The sequence below is a fragment of the Vicugna pacos genome, chromosome 14, assembly GCF_048564905.1.
Source record: "Vicugna pacos chromosome 14, VicPac4, whole genome shotgun sequence".
Classification (NCBI taxonomy): Eukaryota; Metazoa; Chordata; class Mammalia; order Artiodactyla; family Camelidae; genus Vicugna; species Vicugna pacos.
Window position 1 is genome coordinate 70,805,451 of NC_133000.1, and position 18,908 is coordinate 70,824,358.

Sequence of the window (18,908 nt, forward strand, 5' to 3'; positions counted from 1 at the left end):
AATCTTAAAACTGTTGACTACTTTGCTCCAGATCATAAACAGAAAAATGTTATATCTAAGATTGGAATCCAGTTGGGATTTCTCTAGTTTTTATACCGTTTAACAGTGCCATCTACAAGTGAATGATTTTGATGATTAAGACATTTAAAGCGCAGGGGAACTTACCTACTTCTTATTGAAACCCAGACTACAACTAGATAAAAATCAAACGTCCTGAGCAAAGGCTATTACATATATATGGTTATTTTCTCTTGAAAAGTGGGTGATTCTTGCTGCTGTCTGCTTCAGTCATGCCTTGGAAGTCTTGATGGAGTATCTTTTCTTGAGTGTTTGTGTTTTTCTGATACATGTAAAACCTTGATTCCCCGGGTTGGGTAGACACAATGGGATTCTGAAGCTGTGCTGCACTGACTCGGGTCAGAACCTCTTCCCATTCCCGAGTTTAGTGGTGTCTCATGGTAGGGTTTACTTGGCTGTGCCAGGAGTATTTGCACTGTGATAATAGGCAGACACATGGTAATTCCAAGACACCTGCACCCAATGTTCACAGCAGCACTATGTACAATGGCCAAGACATGGAAGCAACCAAAATGTCCATCAACAGATGACTGGATAAAGAAGCTGTGGTATAATTATACAGTGGAATACTACTCAGCCATAAAAAAGAATAAAATAATGCCACTTGCAGCAGCATGGATGAATCTGGAGATTATCATCAGAAAGAGAAAGAAAAAAATATCATATGATATTACTTGAGTGGAATCTGAAAAAAAAAAGGGAAAGAAAAGTAAAAAGAAGACACTAATGAACTTATCTACAAAACAGAAATAGACTCACAGACATAGTAAACAGACCTTACTGGGGGTGGGGGGGAAGGGGGGAAGGGATAAATGGAGAGTTTGAGATGTGCAACTACTAACTACTGTATATAAAGTAGATAAAAAACAAATTTCTTCTGTATAGCACTGGGAACTATATTCAATATCTCGTAGTAACCTATAATGAAAAAGAATATGGAAAGGCATATACGTGTATATATATGTATGACTGAAACATGATGCTGGATACCAGAAATTGACACAACATTGTAAACTGACATACTTCAATAAAAAGAATACAAGTGAAAAAACAAAACAACAACAAAAAAAGTGAAAATTTCACCATGAGATCTTTCTTAAGAGGGAAAAGCCAGGGGACTGTTGTGTTCACTGGATCACCCTCCCTCCTCGACTGGTGCTGATCAGCACAGGCTGCTCTGCAGTGTCACTTGTGTTACGTCTTCAGGGTTTGTGGTGGCTCCAATGATTCCCTGGGCGCCCACTGGCGGACAGGGGAGAGTCACGGAAGTCACAGTGTCCTGAGCATCAAAGTTAGTAAATGCGACCTGGTGATGTTTTCCAAACAAATTCGAAAGCAGAGGCTGTTTCCTGCCCATTATTAATGAGCCCTCACAGACAAACTGCTGGGACAGTGATCACGGTTTTTATCACACAGACAGACTCCAGAGCAATTTGTCATAATTTCAGAGCCCCTGGTATCCTTTTGTGCGCGGGTTGTTGGAAAGGGAACATTTTATGTGAAGCTGTTTGATACGTCTAACACCCCTCTTACATAGACTTATGAAGAGTTTTATGAAAACATATGATTCTAAAATGTTTAGCTTTTGTCAAATGCTAGCAAACAACTAAAACACAGTTCCCTGACCCTGCTTCTCTCCCTCATACACAGACAGACAGACAGACACACACCACACACACACACACACACGTAATATCTGGCTTTCAAGAGGCATTGTCTTTTATTATTTTTTTCTTGAGCCTTTATGGAACATTTACAACTCTGTTACATAATCATCTCTTTGGCCTTGGACAAGTCACAGCCTCTCTCAACTTCCTTTTCTTTATATGCACAACAGGAATGGTTGTGCCTGGTGTTTGTAAGAATAAAGCTTTGCCAAGTGTCCAGGGAAACAGAAATGAAAATAGCACTGTGACAATTTGCTGTCCTGTCAAAGGAATAGAGTGTCTTTCCAAAAGATGGAGTAGACCCTTGTTGTCGGATCTTTCCAGAGGTGTGTGCAGGCCACCTGTGTGCAGCCACATTTTTGTGTATGCAGAGTTACTTTCATTTGCCTGAGACTTACATTATGAATTTCTTAATAGAAGGACATATAGACGGTTATCTGCACCTGTGTTTCTGAGCCAGATTCTAGAATTTTCAGCTCTTTAACATTAATTTTCTGCCAATAGTAAAATTTTACTGTGGTGGTAAGTAAACTGTTGTCAAACCCAAGTTCATGTGCTGAACACACATTGAGGCTAAACGGAAAAGTCAGAGTCTGGAGCCAAGGAAGGTTTATTGCTTCGGGCACGTAAGGAGAACAGGTAGCTTGAACTCAAAAGACCAGTGGATTTCGGGGAAGGGTTTTTGTAAGCAAAATTTGTGGAGAGGTCTGCAGGGTGTGTGACTTTTCTCTGACTGGTTGGTGGGGAGGTACCTGGGTGGTGTTCCAGGAATCTCAGTCATCAGCCTTTTTGTTCCTGCCTGTCTGGGGTCCACCTGCCTGTTCTCAGCCTGAAGGTACCATCCTCCACCTGGGTGGGGGCCTTAGTTCCTGAAGAAGAGCTCAGAGATACATACCAGATTGTTAGGTGAATCCCTGCAGGAGGAAGCAGGACTCTGCCCCACCCCTGCTCTGAAGTTTCTTGACTGCCTTCCCTTTGTTTCTACATTTCCACCCTCCACCAATTAGTAACTGAATTTCCCTTTGGAACTCTGGGAAAGCGGGGGAGGCTGAAACCTTTCTCCTACAAGCAAGAAACTGGGGACAGTGAAAGGCTTTTGTACCCAGTGAGGCCCCGCAGGGATCTGTTTGGTTTCAGTACAAGTTTGTACAGTTCCCTTACAGGTGTTTTGGGTGGTGTTGATGGGAAATAGGCAGGGATGCTTTTCAGGTCCAAGACAGAGAACTCAATTTGCTAATCTCTCTGCTAATAAGACAACAACTACAAAAGCGACAATTCTATCCATGGCTTCGAGTTGCCAGGAGAAGACTTGCCTGCCCTCTGTGCAGTCTTTATGCTTAGTCATCATTAGGTCTTTCAGAAATGAATGTCACTGATCACAAGGAAAAGGGCTCAGCAAAACTTGGTGGAAAGTGATCACTGTGTCGTAGGAACAATGGATAGTGTACCTATGTTCTGTTACATCCGATCAGCAGAGTCATCAAGACCCGCAAAACCAGTTTTATTAGCGTTCTCAACAACTGAATGGCCTTCTGCCAAAGTTTAACATGTAGAGTTTAGTTAGCATTGTTCAATTAGACAAGGAAACTTATGCCATGGTAAAACATTTAGATCTGAAATCTGGTACAGATTTAAAGAAACAGGAAAGGATGCATTGCTAGTAATGACGTTGAGCAAAAACTACACATCCGTGTCTAATTACATCATCTGTCTTATTACTATGAAGTCTTGAGTAACACATCAACTCTCCCTGCTTGCCCCGCACCCTGGGAAAAGGCTCGTGTTAGTGTGTCCAGCGCCGAGGGGACTGAGTGGGTCTCGGACTTGAGTGAGAAGGTGATGCTCGGAGAGCTGCTGTCTGGCCTGTGGTAGAAGGTCCGGTGACTTTCCCGCTGTGTTTCTTTCAGGTTGCTTTCAGCTATGTAACGTTTTTCGATCGCATGAAATGGAAATTGACCAGTGCTTGCTGGAGTCCCTCCCCCTGGGCCAGCGGCAGCGGCTGGTGAAGCGCATGCGCTGTGAGCAAGTCAAAGCCTACTATGAAAGAGAGAAGGCGTTCCAGAAGCAGGAGGGGCTCCTGAGAAAGCTGAAGCATGGCCGGAGTCAGAAAGTTCGTTTCAATCTTGCTGACATGATGCAGGATGCAGTTATCCACCATGATGACAAAGAAGGTAACGACTGCAATGAAAACGTTTTCTGATGTGCTGTTTCATATCTTTGGTTGGTTTTTTGGGGGGAGTGGGGGGGAAGTAGGAGATAGAACTTCTTTTAAATATTAGAGGTTTTCTTTTAACTGTCTGAAATATTCAAGAACAAAATGCTCTTTACAAGGAACTTAGTTTAATTCCCAAGTCTCCCAGTAAAGATTTAAAAAATGCAAAATATTGATAAAATTGGTGTGTGTGTGTGTGTGTGTGTGTGTATATATATATATATATAGAATTACCTCCATAAAAATCAAGTGGTTTCCTTGCAAATTGTTCATAAAAATTGTTGATGAAATGTTTTTCCAGTGAAATTATTTCCTTTGGTGATGAGATTGTGTTGCAAAATTTATTATTATCTCATACATGGATAGATATAGCAGTGAAGTCACTTCCCCTCCAAACTCAGGATACAAGAGCTGATTGGCTTATCCCTTTAAGTTGTCTGTGTTGTAGTTTCAAAGTGTATTAAGAATACTTAATCCAAATTTCAATTGCCTGTACAAGACTATAAAGTTCCTCAGTTTTTGTATTCTTGTGTATGAATCTTTTTGTTTTTAGAATCTACCTTCGAGAGTTCTAGTGTGAGAGAAACTTTCCAGCTGTAGGTGTAAATGTAAAAGGCTTCAAAGAAGCAAATATAAATTAATTTATCTTGATTGACTCTAAAATTACTGATCGAATTCATCTAAAACAGGCAGGCCAAGAGTGCAGACCCACAACCCATTAATTACATTTTAAAATCAAAGTCTCTGAAAACCAAGTTTTTTGGTAACTCGTTTGATGGCATGACTGTTGCTGAGCTGTTTATTTTCTAACCTGCCCCATCTGGAAAAAGATGATAAATTTAGTAGCATGCCAAGTCCCAAAGCTCTCAAACGGGAATTGTGGATCTGTATCTGAGAAGCCTGACAGCGCGCTCTACACAACAACAGCAATGACAAGAGGACTGAAATGGCGCTTCTTCTGGCTTTGTGTGGGCTTGCGAGTCCAACTAGGGCACTCGGAGGTCTGAGTTTTTTTTTTTCCTTAAAGTGGAATGATTGGTGGAGACTCTCTAGTCCAAACTCTTACTTCACATGTGAAGGAACGGAGATGCAGCCGAGGTGTCACATCCTCTAGCAGGCTGTCCCAGAGCACTGTCACCGCCCATTTTTTTTATCACCTCACTTACAGCTCTTCATTTAGTGGCTGTCTCCTCTGCGAAGCTTTAAGCACATCGCGGGGCAGGGAACTGAGGTCTGTCAGATTCTCTGCACCCACTGCCCATCCCAGCATCTCCCAGTGGTGCTGAGGAAAGGAGTGAAGCAACTTTTCCAAGCCTACCCAGAAGGAGCCGTTGGAGCAAACCTCAATTAAAATGCAGGCAGATTTAATTGCCTTTGTTGATTTAATAGTAAAGAAATAACAAGAAAATTATTTGCAAAGTTAGAAAACCTTCTGTGTAAAGTATCTACAGGAAAAAAATAATCCCTGAGTTAGGGCTGAAAAGAAATTAAGAACAGTAAGTAATCAACCCAGAGAACAAGAGGAAACTATTATATACTATATTGTTATGTATTATAATATTTTACCAAAACATTGAAGGCATAAAATCTGAATTAATACTTTTAAAGGAGTTGCTGTAGGCATGGAACTGTCTTGTCACTTGGGTGATCAAAGAGGAATGAATCCTGTTGTCAGAGAACCTCCAATCTAAGTAGAAAGAAAGAAAGAAAAAAAACTTCAATAAAATAGAAAACTATTAATGAGTAACAGTAAAGTCTGGTGGATCTGGAGCAGATAGGCAAAGTCTCTTAGAGGCTATATTATCTAGAGACTCTGATCTTGATGGTTGCTTCAAGCTCAGATATTTGAAGGAAGGGGAGAAGAGAAGTCTACCTTTGGGCAGCAGTGCAGGTGCACAGCAGTGAGAGCCCTGCACGTGGAGGTCTGTCCGCTGAAAGGTGTGGGAAGTGAGGACAGTAGCTGCTAAAGTGGTTTTAAACAGAGAAGTTTGGTGAGAATACTTCAAGGTCTGGTCTTGAAGCAGCAATGGGAATGACTGTATATTCCTGAGAAGAAAATTCATATGCTGCAAATGGTTTTTAGCAAACATTAATCAGGGATAAATATCCGTAGGGAGGCACTGAAGGGTGAGAATAAGAACTGAAAGCAAAGACATCAACTAGAATCCATCGTTGAGATTTCGATGTTAGTAGAGTGAGCTGGGTTCGGGCAGCAGCAGTGGGAACTGGAGCAAAGGAACAGACCCAACAGCCATATTCCACGGGGAAGGTGCCCGAATCCATCAGGTGTTTACTGAGTCGCTGTTATGAGCCAGACAGCTGTGTATGGGACAGACAAAATCATTACCCCTATGATGCTCAAATGTCTTGCGTGGGTGACTGAAAATAGTAAGACAAGGTTAAATTAGTAGCACGGTGGACCATAATAAACGCTGAGGAGTCCTCGATCACCGCCCGAAGGTGCATCAGGGAAGGGGCGTTTCAGGTGAGCCCAAAGCCTGAGGGGGGGGCATCCCAACTGCTGGAGGGACCAGCACAGTGGGAACAGTTGAGTGAATGAGGGGAGTGGAGGCAGAGCAGCCAGGCCACGTGGGGGCTGGGAGGGCCATGGAAAGGACCCTGGCTGTTGTGCCCAGTGACTGCTGAAGCCACTGGTGGGTTTGAGCAGAAGAGAGCCCTGGTGCCACTTACGAGTTAACAGAATCAGCCTGGTTGCTACGTTCTGAACTGGCTGAAGGGTTTTGAGGGCAAAAGCAGGGAAACTGGTTGGGAGGCTCTATTGGTAAACTCAGCAAGAGATTGTGATGGCTTGGACCAAAATGGAACAAGGATGTGGTGAAAAACAGTCAATTTTGGGCCGTATTTTTAGAATCGAGCTGACAGGAAATGCTGTTGAGCTGGTGATCGGGACCTATTACTTTCTGTTGCTGCCATAACAAAGTACTACAAATTTAGTAGCTGAAAACAGCGTAAATGTATTATCACATAGCTTCACAGGTCCCAACTCTGCCTGGGCTGGAATCAAGGTATCATCATGGCTGCTTCCTTTTTAGAGTATCTTGGGGAGAATCTGTTTCTCGACTTTTTCATTTTCTAGAAGCCACCTACCTTGAATTATAGCCTATCCTCCTCCTTCAGAGTCAGCAGTGGTAGATTGCATTGGCCTCCCATGCTGCAGATTCCTCCTGTTTCTTTTCTATCCTTGCTTGCGTCTCTCTCACCACATGCTTTGCCTTCCTCTGCCACTTCTGGGGGCCCTGTGGTTGCACTGGGCTCACCTGGAGAATCCAGGATGGTTGCCCTTTTTTAAGGCCAACTCATTAGCAATCTTAATTCCCTTTCCCCAGATAATGGGACGTATTCACAAGCGTGACATCAGAGAGCAGAATTATGGAAGCAAAATCCTACCTGCCACAGGGAGTGAGGAGTTCAAGGGTGATGTCCATTTTGTTCTGTCTTGAACAACCAGGAAAACAAAATGCTGTTAACCAAGTTAGGGATGCCCCTGGGACATCAGGATAAGATTCTTAGAGAAGAAGACACTCAAATTCAACTTGTGTACATGTACGTCTCCCAGGAAATCGCTTCTGTTACTGATGGAAGTAAAGATGATGTTCAGTACTAAGGTCGGCATCAGCATTGAATGATGAAGAAGTGGTTGAATGACTTAGAATTCAACAAAGGAGTCTGCATTTGTAGCCAGTTGTGGACATTTTAAGTCCATTACTGCAGCGTGGAATAAAAATATTTGTCCACAGAGGGTGTCCCACTCAGGCTCCCACGACAAGATACTCTAGACCTGGTGGCTTAGACAACGGACATTTATTTCTCATGGTTCTGGAGGCTGAAGAGTCCAAGACTGCCGTGCTGGCCAGTCCAGTGTTTGGGGAGGGCTCTCCTCCTGGCTTGTGGACAGCTGCCTTCTCGCTGTGTCTCCTCACGGTGGGGAGACAACACTCCGTCTCTGTCTCTTTTCTTGTAAGGTCACTAATTCCATCGCGGGGACTCGAGCCTCGGGACCTCATCCAAACCTAATTACCTCCCAGAGGCCCCCAGATCCAAATACCACATTGAGGGTCTTCAGTATGTGAATTGGGGGGGGTGACACAGAAGTTTAGTCCGGGAGTCATTATATTCCTGGCCTGACCCAAGCGTAAAACGACGGCTCTATTTATCACCTCTTTTGAGTCTTTTATCTACCTTGGAAGATTCCAGCTGAGTACTGATACACATCACTCTGTCAGAGGAAAAGTATTAATTTCTTGCAAATTTAAGAAATTAAACTACACTGAAAAGTCAAGTAATCCCTTTAGAGGCATTACAACCTCTCTGGCACGTGCTTGACTTCTTCTAGAAATATATCCAGGAAGAAGTTTTCACTTAGTCACGGTAGTCATGTTTTCATTTATTTTTAAGCTACTCAAATAGTCTGATGTACACATTTTTACAGTTGAGACAGTAAAAATTACTGCCACAAGAAAAACTCTTTCCATTTAAATTATGGTTAAAAACTTTGCAGAATATGATCTTGTGTAAATTATTCTACTTTTGCTCTTATTTCCAAGTTCTTTCATTGGCTTACTGAGTATAGAGAATCATATACACTTGTTCGAAGGACAACATGTTATTTGTGCTAAGGTTTGTATTATGTCATTGACAAGCAATTCACGATTTTCATTTAACGTGCTAAATGTTACATTTTTGTCAGTGTAAATTTAGTATCTTTGGCACTTTATCGTTCTTTTCTGGGAATTGGTATTATTTGAGTGCGTAATCTGTCATTTTTAATGTACTGCGTTGATCTAAAACGTGTTCAACAAGTCTTTTCCATGTAGAAAGGAAAATTTGTTCTAAAGGTTTTTAAGGGTTTCAATTCAACTCTCTTTGAGTTAGTCAAAGAAAGAGAGACTTAAATGGGGATGGAGTTCCTCTGTTAGAATTGCTGCTCCCAGATACCAGATTTTACTAATTAGTCTGCAGCATGTTGTTATTAACAGTAATATAAACGGCGACGGAGTGACTTCATTACGCTTTTATTATTTAGCATTTGTGCAGGTACGTTCAGCACTGAGCACTAACGCACATCGCTCTGTCAGAGCGCTTCCCGTGGTTTTAGTCTCCTCATTCTTCTAACAACCGCCTGCAGGAAGAGGATGTCCTCTCTGTTACAAGGCTCAGGATGCTAAGCCTCAGATCTAATTACCATCTCAGGTCTCCCTGAGGGCAGAAGCCATGTTTTTGTCCATAACACCACACTGTCTCTCAAGTTGATTTCTTTTTTTTAACCACTTTATTGAAGTACGATTTATATTTAAAAAACATTGTATCATGTATAATATCTACAACTTGGTGAGTCTGGAGATAAGTCTACATCTAAGAAAGCATCGCCAGAACCAAGGCCATAAACTCATCTGCCACCTCCAGAAGTTCCCTCCCACCTCCTTAATTTTTTTTAACTAGTCTTTTTTTCTTTCGTAGCGGGAATACTTAATATATCAGCCCTCCAGCTTATTTCTGATGGCGAAACGAGCTAGACTCTCAGCTCCACAGCTGTTTAAGTGTAGTGACAGAGCTGCAAAGTCAGACTTCATTTATGTCTCCGTTTTATCTTAAAATTCCAAGTCCTCACTTAGGACGAAAGGAAGCTATCAAATGATAGCAGTGGGAGACTCTGTTTCCTCCTCCTGCCGCTCCAGCCCCTGGTCCTCAGTTTCTTGGACGGTGAAGGTCTAACGTCCATGGACCAAGGCTCTGACCCTATCTCTCTCCTCTTCCTACCCCTCCTCCCCGGGAGGCCTCACTTCTGCCCTCTGCATCCACCTTCACCCACTCTGGTGATTCCCAAATCATGTCTAGACCCTTCTCCTCAGCTTAGACCCCACCATTCTGCTGGCCTTACATTTCTAACTTATGTTCAAAATTGAGTATTTATCCCCATGTGTTTCCCAACAAAACTTCCCCTTCTATCTTCTGTCTCAGTTAATGTCACCACCGCTCCCCTGGTCTTCTGGACCAGAGGTCTGGAGGCCACATGATTTAGGTGCATATGTTTAAAGTGCTGATGGTTGTGCCTCCCCTGGAGAATTTGTGGGAAGTATCAGCTGTCCGTGTATTATCCAGAGCCCTCTAGGACATGCCTCGAATGCAGGGAATGCTCACACTTTGTTGGATGATTTCCTGAGAGGCTCTGCTTAGAATTCCTTAAGTAAATCACTAGCACCAAATGTGAAGCCTTGGGTCGAAGAGTACATTTCATATATTCCTTAAGTGCTTTATCTATGAAACATGAAATGAGACAGCTGGGCAGCCTAGAGCTCCTGAGTACGGAGCTAGCCCTCTCCCTACGTTTACTACATTGGCCCAGAAGTTAAAATTTTGAAGTAGTTGGTTGCCATATAAATGCATTTAACCTTTAAGTTTTGTTCCAGCATTTAGAGAATAAAAGGGGAAGACCCGTTGGTAACTTTCGCCGCCGCCGTGTGATGATGCCGTCTTTATGATGGCGACTCCCGTGCCCTGGGCCCGTTTCCCCAGGAGAGGCTGCGGATTTCTACCGAATGCAGCCTCAGGCCCTCTCCCTAACCTCCCCATCACCAACTGCACAGGCAGGCCGTTAGAAGATGTGCCAGTCAGCCAGCAGATTTAAGCGGACACCCATTGAAACTGATACTGAGAGCCTGCCACCTTTAGACTAATGACCAAATCCAGTAAGCAGGTACCCAGCCCTTGTTCTGGACTTGCGTTCATCATGAACATAACTGGGTGCGACATGTGTTAAGTACTCTGCAAGGATAAATATTTCTAGAACTTGACCTGGAATGTAGGTAGACTGTTCCCCAAAGAGCTGGATTCAACCAACACAGATGACTTGGGTATCAGACACTCGGGGCTGGGGAGCAAGCATAAAGCATCCTCTTGTCTTTAAGGAAGGAACAGGTGGAAATTATATTCCCAGCGAAAAGGTGTAACAGTACATTGTTGTCTGCACCTCCCACGTTCCGGAGCAGAACCAGGCTTGGGCAGAGCTAGGAAAGCCGCAAGCTTGTCAGAATGTTTCTTGCTTACTAGCTTCTCAGTGGTATGGGAAGACAGCGTCCACGCTAAGCTGAGAGTGAACTGTTGCTGGAACTTGACAAGGAGGGAGCGGATGTGGGAAGACGAAGCTCAAGTAAGATGTTTCCCGGGGCAGACGCAGGAACAAAAGGACCCCTCCTGGATGTTAGAGAAAAGTGTGAGCTTTTCAGGTCCAGGTGCACGTCTGCACTGCAGATCTGGAGCGCTGTGCATCATTTCTGTACCTGCTGAAGCCAGCGACCCCAGGTGGGTCTGAATTCCACAGAGCTTTGTTCACTGGACTGTGGTGCTTTCAGTCAACAGGTAACAGCTTGCTAGGTAATTAAAGGTGCCCGTTTCAAAACCAGTTCTAGAATCATAAAGAATTCATACAGAAATTAAGCGTGTTTAAATTCTGTGGGATTCTGTATCAATTTAGTGAGTGGCTTAATATTTCGCCAACACCAAATTCGTATTCCTAAGACGTATTAATTATTTTCACTGCCTGCTATGTAGTCCCAAATTTATCAAGTACTGAGAGTAATTGAAAAAAAAATAGAGAAAAAAGTGTGCTTCATATGCATCTATCGTCTAGTGGAAAGGTGCGCTGTCCTTTATAAATCAAACTAGAAATCTATGTATTTCACGGGAGCAGCAGTGGGCATTTGCTGGGGTGAGGTGAGGGCGAGATGAAGCCGAAACTCTGCTCTCTGGGAAGTGTTCAGAGTTTGGTAGGAGGAGAGAGAGGGATGTTTTGGCTGTGAAAAACAGCTCGGGTGCAGGGACAGAGGCAGAGGAAAGCAGGTTTCTTACAGGACAGCATCGAGGCAAAAGCGTCCCTGGAAGTACAGGTTCTAACTGCGTTTGCAGGGATGGGTTTGATTCCCACCTAAACCTCAGGAGCCGTGTCCCTGGGTGGGCACTTTCTGTGTCTCACCTTTCTAGTCCACAAATAAGGTTAAGAGGCAGAGGTGAACATCTCTCCTGAGTGTGTGGGGATTAGTTAAATGGTACGTGCCAAGAACTCGCATCTGTCCTGTATTACTACAGGCATAATATATTTGAAAGGGAATCAAGAGATGGTTTTGCCATAGGTGGGACTCTCTGATCTCAGAACCTGTGAGCATCTCAAAATCAAACAGAAAAAGGCTTTTCTTTTATGGGGAGGGGCCAGCAGGGCTAGCAGGGTGGGGACTGGAAGGTGAGCGGACAGCATGTTGGGAGGTTTCCAGGACATCGCTTTCTCTCTGGGGCTGGGCTACTTTTGGAATGAGCTGTTAGGGGCAGATGTCCAGCACCTTAGTGTCACTTAAACAGGAGGAGCCCCGTCAATGTGGAAGGAGTGGGCAGCTGTGAGCCCCCGGTCACCATGTGCTCTTAGATCTTCACTGCCCTGGGGTCAGCACAAGTGGGGAATTAATAATTAGCTGAAGAGCAAATTATTTCCCCTGATGCTGTTGTGGGATGTTACACAGGAAATGTCCAGACCTTTTTCCTATTGTTGAAACAAGCCCCTTCATGTTCAGCAGACATCCCTCTACTTCTCCTGGGTTTTTACAGAGAGATTTCAGTGGCATTTAGTGAGTGGTGACGAGGGTGTGTCAGTGTTCAACGTATTTCATTCATTCATTCAATCATTCAGAATTAAGGGCTCACTCTTTTAGGTGCACCCTGCAGTGGACTAAGTCCTGGGGACACCGAGAGAGATGGAGCCTGGTCCCTGCAACCTGGCAGGGGAGATGGCCACAGCAGGCAGAAGCTGTCTGTGGCTAAAGTCCGGAGCAGAAGGTACCGGGGCAGTGGGCCCCTGGGGTCAGAGTGCAGTGGGAGGGGCAGGGGGCAGTGGAAATGGCATCTCTGGGCTCTTCTGAGTCAGGAAAATGAGCTACAGCTAAATTTGGTCTAAGGCCTGAAGTCCTGACTGAGAGTGATGCTCCAGGACTGCCGGCACTTGGATATGTCTGGGGTTGGGGAGGTTGGCAGTGGTCTTTGGAGACAGTGAGCGAGACACCGAGAACTTAAGAGGGGGAAGTGAGAGTGAGGGGATGTTGGTCTGACGCAAGTGTGTTTAGTGGTAGAGAAGCACTTTGGACAGTCAGGAATTCTTTATCTTCCCAGTGTGCACGTCGCCACCCCTTCCCCCCCGGACCATGAGTCACGGTTTTCCTGGCTATCCGGCGGGACGGCAGTACGGCGGCGGAGCATGAGGGTAGCAAGTGTCCTTTCCTTTTTTTAAAATCAGTTTTCTTACATGAGTACAGGAGAACGTGCTGAAGGGAACTGCTGGATTAAAAGGCACAGTACCAAGAGTTTCACCCAGCAGCTGGCACGGTTTGGAGGAGAAGGCGGCGCCCGGGTTTGCAGCCTCGCTGGCCCGTGTCCGCTCCGTGCGCCGCCGCCGCCGCCCTCCGCCGACAGCACGAATGCCCGGTGAGAACCAACAGCGGAGCCTGAACCCTGTAATTTCTCGCTCTGCGGACCCTCCAGTTTTAATTAAATTGAAACGGAAAAAAAGCCCAAACATTCTAGTTCACTGAGTTAACGCTGCGGCAAAGGGCTCCAGTCCACGAAGTTTTAGACACTGTTGCTGCCGCTGGTTGAAACCGAGAGTTCTCTGGTTCATTGCGCTTTGAACAGTCTATGAAAAAAAAAAAAAAAAAAGACTGGTAATTTTCTAAGGAAGAAGGTGCAAGCTGTCAGAGGCCCAGACTGCTGCTGAGCGCACAGGGGCAGGAGCAAACACTCCGCAGCTCCCACTTGCCTTAGACGGCGCGACGGTGGCGCGCTCCGGAGTCAGGTGACTTACGGGGGAAGCGCAGACTTGCCGTTTCCAAGACCAGCGGCGTCGTTTGGTGCGTGCAGGAAGGGATACAGCAGAACACATCGTGAGAGTTTTCCTCCTGAGGTTTGTCACTACATACACAATTCCTAGGAAATAGAAACTTGTGAATGCTGTTTTGTAAAGTGGCCCATTGGCCATGGGGTCCAAACTCGCCCCCTAGACCCACTCCCGCTGGCCTCCTCAGGATCGCCGTTCTGCCAGGTCCCCTTCATTATCCACAGCATAGGTTCATTACCTAGGGGAAAAAATGCTGTAATACTTTCCAAAGGAAAAGCAAAGAAAACTAAACTAAACCACATTTCATTGTTCCCTTTATGACCCAGACTCCCCAGGAGTTGTCCATGCTCTCTGTCTCCGATTTCTCTCCTCGTTGTCTCTTTGAAGACAGCCCTACGAGACTTTCTCCCAGGGATTCCAGCAAACCTGCTGCCTGCTCTCATCAGTGGTGCCCATGTTGCCAGGTGCACGGGGTGTTCCTTGGTCCCCACCATCAGCTAGAAGCAGCGTGTGCCATTCTCCATCACGCCTTCCTTCTCTGTTGACTTTCTTCACTTGGCTTCTAGACTCTTCTCTCTCCCTGGTGCTCTCTCTACCTCACTGGTCCTGTCTTCTGAGACTTCTTTGCATGTTACTCCTCAACTTCCCAAACTTTGAACTCCATAGCATCCCAAGACGTCAGAGCTCTTCTCTATCTGTTTACCCTCCATCTCTAGGGAATCACATTCCATGTGTACTCTGTGAACCCTAACTTTTATTCCAAGCCAAGATCTCTTCTCTGGATGTCAGACTTCCTACACTGTGTCCTGTGGCATCCTGTATAAATCTGCCCATCCCGCACGCTTGGGTTTCCCTGATAGGACAGCCTGCTCCGTCTTTCCAACTCAGTGAATTATTCCAGTCTACCTGGTGTCCATGGCCAAAATCTTGGCATCTTTCTTGACTTCTCTCTTCCTCTCCTCCCCCTCCGCTGATCCATGAGCACTTTCTGATGGCTCTGCCTCCAGAGGGCGTTTATAACCTCCCACCACTTCTGCGGCTACTCTCCTCTGAGCCATCATCATCGCTCGTCTGCATTATTGAATAATCTCCTCAGCGTCACCTTACTACAGTCTGTTGTCCAGCAGCCAGAATAATCCTTCCAACACGTAAATCATTTTTAGTGCCCCTCTCTGTGTACAGATTTTCAGTGGCTTCTAGGCTCAGCTTAGAATAATATCTAAATCCCTTCCCACCAGCAAGAAGGCTCTGCAGCCTCGGCCCATTTTCCTGCCCCACTCCAGCCAACTTTCTGATGTCATCTTCTCCTATTTTCCTCCCACAAACTCCTTCTGAGCCACCCTGGACTTCTTACTTTTCCCCCCAGATGCCATACCTGCTCCTATCTCAGGGCCTTTGCACCACCTCTTGTTCTGGTTCTGCATGGCTCCTTCATTCAGCTCTTTCATTTCTCTGCTGAAATGTCACCTGATCACACCCAGTATGACCCTGTTTTTCTACATTCCCACTCTCCCGTCTGCACAAAAATCTCCTCCCCCGCCTGCCCCCTACATGATCATTTGTCAATGTATGATGGCTTTTCCCAGAATTTGCATTTTTAAACTAAGAGTGATATTTGATATTTTCTGTCTAAACTGAACATGAGCCTTCAGCCTCTACTTTCCAGATCCCACTTGTGAATTTCAGTAATAGGTTCTGTCCCCCAACCTGCCTGTTGTTCAGTTGCCTAAAAGGATGCTTACAATGTCTACATTGCTCGTCCTTTCTCTGTTGCCTACTCCTCACTGACTGACTTAGCAATGTCTGGAAATACAAAAAATAAAAATAAAAAAGGGGAAGCCCCGCACATTACAGTCCCTGATCAAACTCTCCCGGGAAGCATCTACAAGCAAGCACCGTGTCTGATAAATGAGCCGCTTCGTGCAGGGTTGGCATGTGCTCTGTGACCTATCCTTCCACCTCCCTCCAGCCCTGTGCCTCCAGAAGCCAGTCTTCACTATCTGCGGGCAACATCGATTTGGCAATTACCTCTACTTCCTTCTCAATGGAAACTGATTCTATATGAAAACAAGAGTACCTTCTGGCTCTAATAAAATGAAGATCAAAAACACAATTTGATGTCCACGTTGAAGTCTAGACGGAGAAGGCTTGCTATTAACCCTGAGGATTCAGGCCCTGGTGTTCATCCTCTGAATTTCCTTTTCAAGTGGGGCAGTTGGTGGCAAGTAACATGCTTTCTGCCTCTGAAGCTCTGGAGAAGTTACGATGGATTCTCTGCTTCAGAACTGCGGTGAGGGTGTGTGGGCTGGGTGATGGCCAGGGACGACGTGCAGAGGAGGTTTTTTCCTGTCTTTCATTCTGTGGGATTGTCTTGTTGGCCGCCTTCTTCTCATCCTCACACAGCCTTCCCGGTGCCTATGGAGAAAGTAAACTCTCCAGTGTCTCTTCTTACAAGGACACCAGCCCTGTTGGATCGGGGCCCCACCTTTACGGCTTCATTTAACTTTAATTTACATCCTTAAAAGCCCCATCTCCAAAAAGTCACGTTGAGTGTTAGGACTTCAACATATGGATTTTGGGAGGATACAATTCAGTTCATCAAAGGTGTATTTTGGTTGAATTCTTATTTCAAGGAGACTGTTAGTTTAGGTCCACTGGAAAGAAGACACCGAGATGAGATTAGATGTGCAAGAGATTTTGGAGACGTGAATGAAAAATATTGCCCACCATATCAGTAAACAAAGGATGCTGCAGCCGTCAGACACTGCTGCCTCCCTGGATGGTGAACTTAGCAAGCACGAGGTCCTGGGTTCAATTCCCTGTGCTGCCTCCATTAAAAAAAAAATTAAATACATAAATAAACCTAATTACCACACCCCCCTCCAAAAAAGGACACCACCTGGCCTTGAGTGTTGCTGTCTGGTTGTACCCCGACTACATACAACCTGCACCTCCTTCACAGCAAATGAATTCTGTTCCAGGAAGCAGTTCCAGCCCCTGTTATGTACCACGCCTCTCCCCACTACCACTGCCATCAGACCCTCGAGTATCCACATCAGCCAAGACAAACTGTTGTCCATGCTTGTCTGGGTAACTTCCAGCCTTGATCTTACAGAATTTTAGGAAGTTAGGACTTCACCTAAATGAAAATAAAAATTTAGGGAATTATTTTGATGCAAACATCTCACTGTATCTTTAACTTGGTTCTCTGGTTTAGGCCTTAAACTAGTTTTAATAGTAACTGTCATCCCTTCTTTCTGACTCTTAATCATTTGGAATCTGAGGTCTGATTTTAGCCTGTGTCTCCAGGACCAGACCCCGAGCACACTGGGGACGGTGTGTCTCATCTCACTTTGCTTCACCGTCTGTGTTGACAGCAGTTCTGATCTTTATGTTCTTAACCTGAACCTCAGTTCTTGGTATGAGTCTCCAGGCTTGTGTCTTGAAATACCTTTTACTTCCTTTTAACATGTGAAAAAAGGCTTTGCAGTGTTCATGACAATATCTACTCAGAACTCCTGGACCACGACAGACTGATGGTCCTACAAAATAATAACAAAACAGTGATAATGAGAAGTGCAACTTACACCAACAAGACTGCCGGTTCAGACTGACACTATCTGTGATGGAGGTGCTGTTACTGGAGATGAGTAAACCGCGGTGCGGGAAGGTTTTATTTAACTTGCCAACCTGTTCACCGCCTCCCAAGGCAGCTTCTTCTGAAGCTGAGATCACCTCCTTACACGGAGCTAAATTCTGCCTTGAACCCCTGGCCTTCTCTCCCCGTCGGATCCCGCCATGAAAAGTCTAAGTCATCGTCAGAAGCAGAAGCTGTAAGAACAAGTCCCGCGTGGCTGGGACCTTTTCTGCATACTCGGATTGCTCAATCTTTAACATGTCTCCCCATATCATTGTAGTATGATTCCACAAGTTCTTTATCCAAAAATAATTGTGTACTTGAATGGAAACTATGAGTTGTCACAAAATTGCTCTAGGACCCTTGAAAATCTTAGGGTCAAACTTCTCATGAGTTTAACTTCAAAAGTTGTCATCGATTTAGGCAGAGAACAGCCTCCCACCTCCTCCTTCCTTTCCCCCGAACTTCCATGCAGGTTGGCACTCGCAGGGCCGTGGGAGGGGGATACAGGCATGTATCATGAGACCACCCACAGCCAGCACAGGTCTGGGAACTTCATTTCTAGCAGAAAAGAACCAACTGACGGAGGAACAGCGAGAGCAGCAAGATAGAGAGAGAATCTTCAAAACGGGATCCTACATCTAAGGACCTGCAGTGGGGCTCAGAATGTCGCTGGCTTTCACAGAATATAATGGATTATGTATGTGCTGGACGGACTTTTACCAAGTCTGTACATGAGCCAGCTCTCAGCTCATTTTCCACTGTTTTCTCCAAATATTATTTAAAATCCTCATTTTTCAGCTAGTAAGTCCAGTGCCTTCTGCAAGATACACTCTGATTCTGTTAACACAAAGGTCCAGCTCAGTGCCTGGTAACACGGATATAACGCGAAACAGAGCAAACATGCTCTCGGGAGAGCTTCTGTGAATGCTTCCGACGCTGGGGGAGGATTTGGGAGGTGCAGTGCACTGACAATGGCTCGGGTGACTCTGATTTCCTCAACTTTTGCTTCTGCTCTTTTGCACGGCAATGATTCAAGTAAGTTCCTGCTAGTTTATTTGACAAGCTATTTGCATCTTTTTTGCCTACCTCCAAGCTCACTTCCTACCCAAGGACTGGAAGAACTGCACGTAGATGGATTTTTTAGCCAAAGTCCATTCTTTTTCATCGGGCTCTATTTGGTGGAGAATCACTCTTCCAGAATATACAACAATCCCCTTGACTCTTCTCAGTCATTTCTTTGTTTTCAGTCGTAACTTAATGAACATCCATGGCAAGTTGACATAATCCAGGAACCACCAGCATATTGCTGTAATTTTTGTTTTGATGATACTTTTTCTGGATGGAGTTGGCCAGGCCAGAGTTACTATTGACCTGGACTATTCTTGATTGATTGTAATGATCCTCTACCTGGTGTTTCTA

General features: G+C 45.0%; 1 protein-coding gene across 1 annotated transcript in view; it reads left to right on the forward strand.

Annotated features, from left to right (window-relative positions):
• Positions 1-18,908, forward strand: part of MYO16 (myosin XVI) — a 440,032-nt gene that overhangs the window by 108,659 nt on the left and 312,465 nt on the right. Inside the window, exon 3 of the mRNA XM_072976531.1 lies at positions 3,653-3,916. Within this exon, the coding sequence (XP_072832632.1) occupies positions 3,653-3,916 (264 nt within the window). The remainder of the gene's footprint in view (positions 1-3,652; positions 3,917-18,908) is intronic.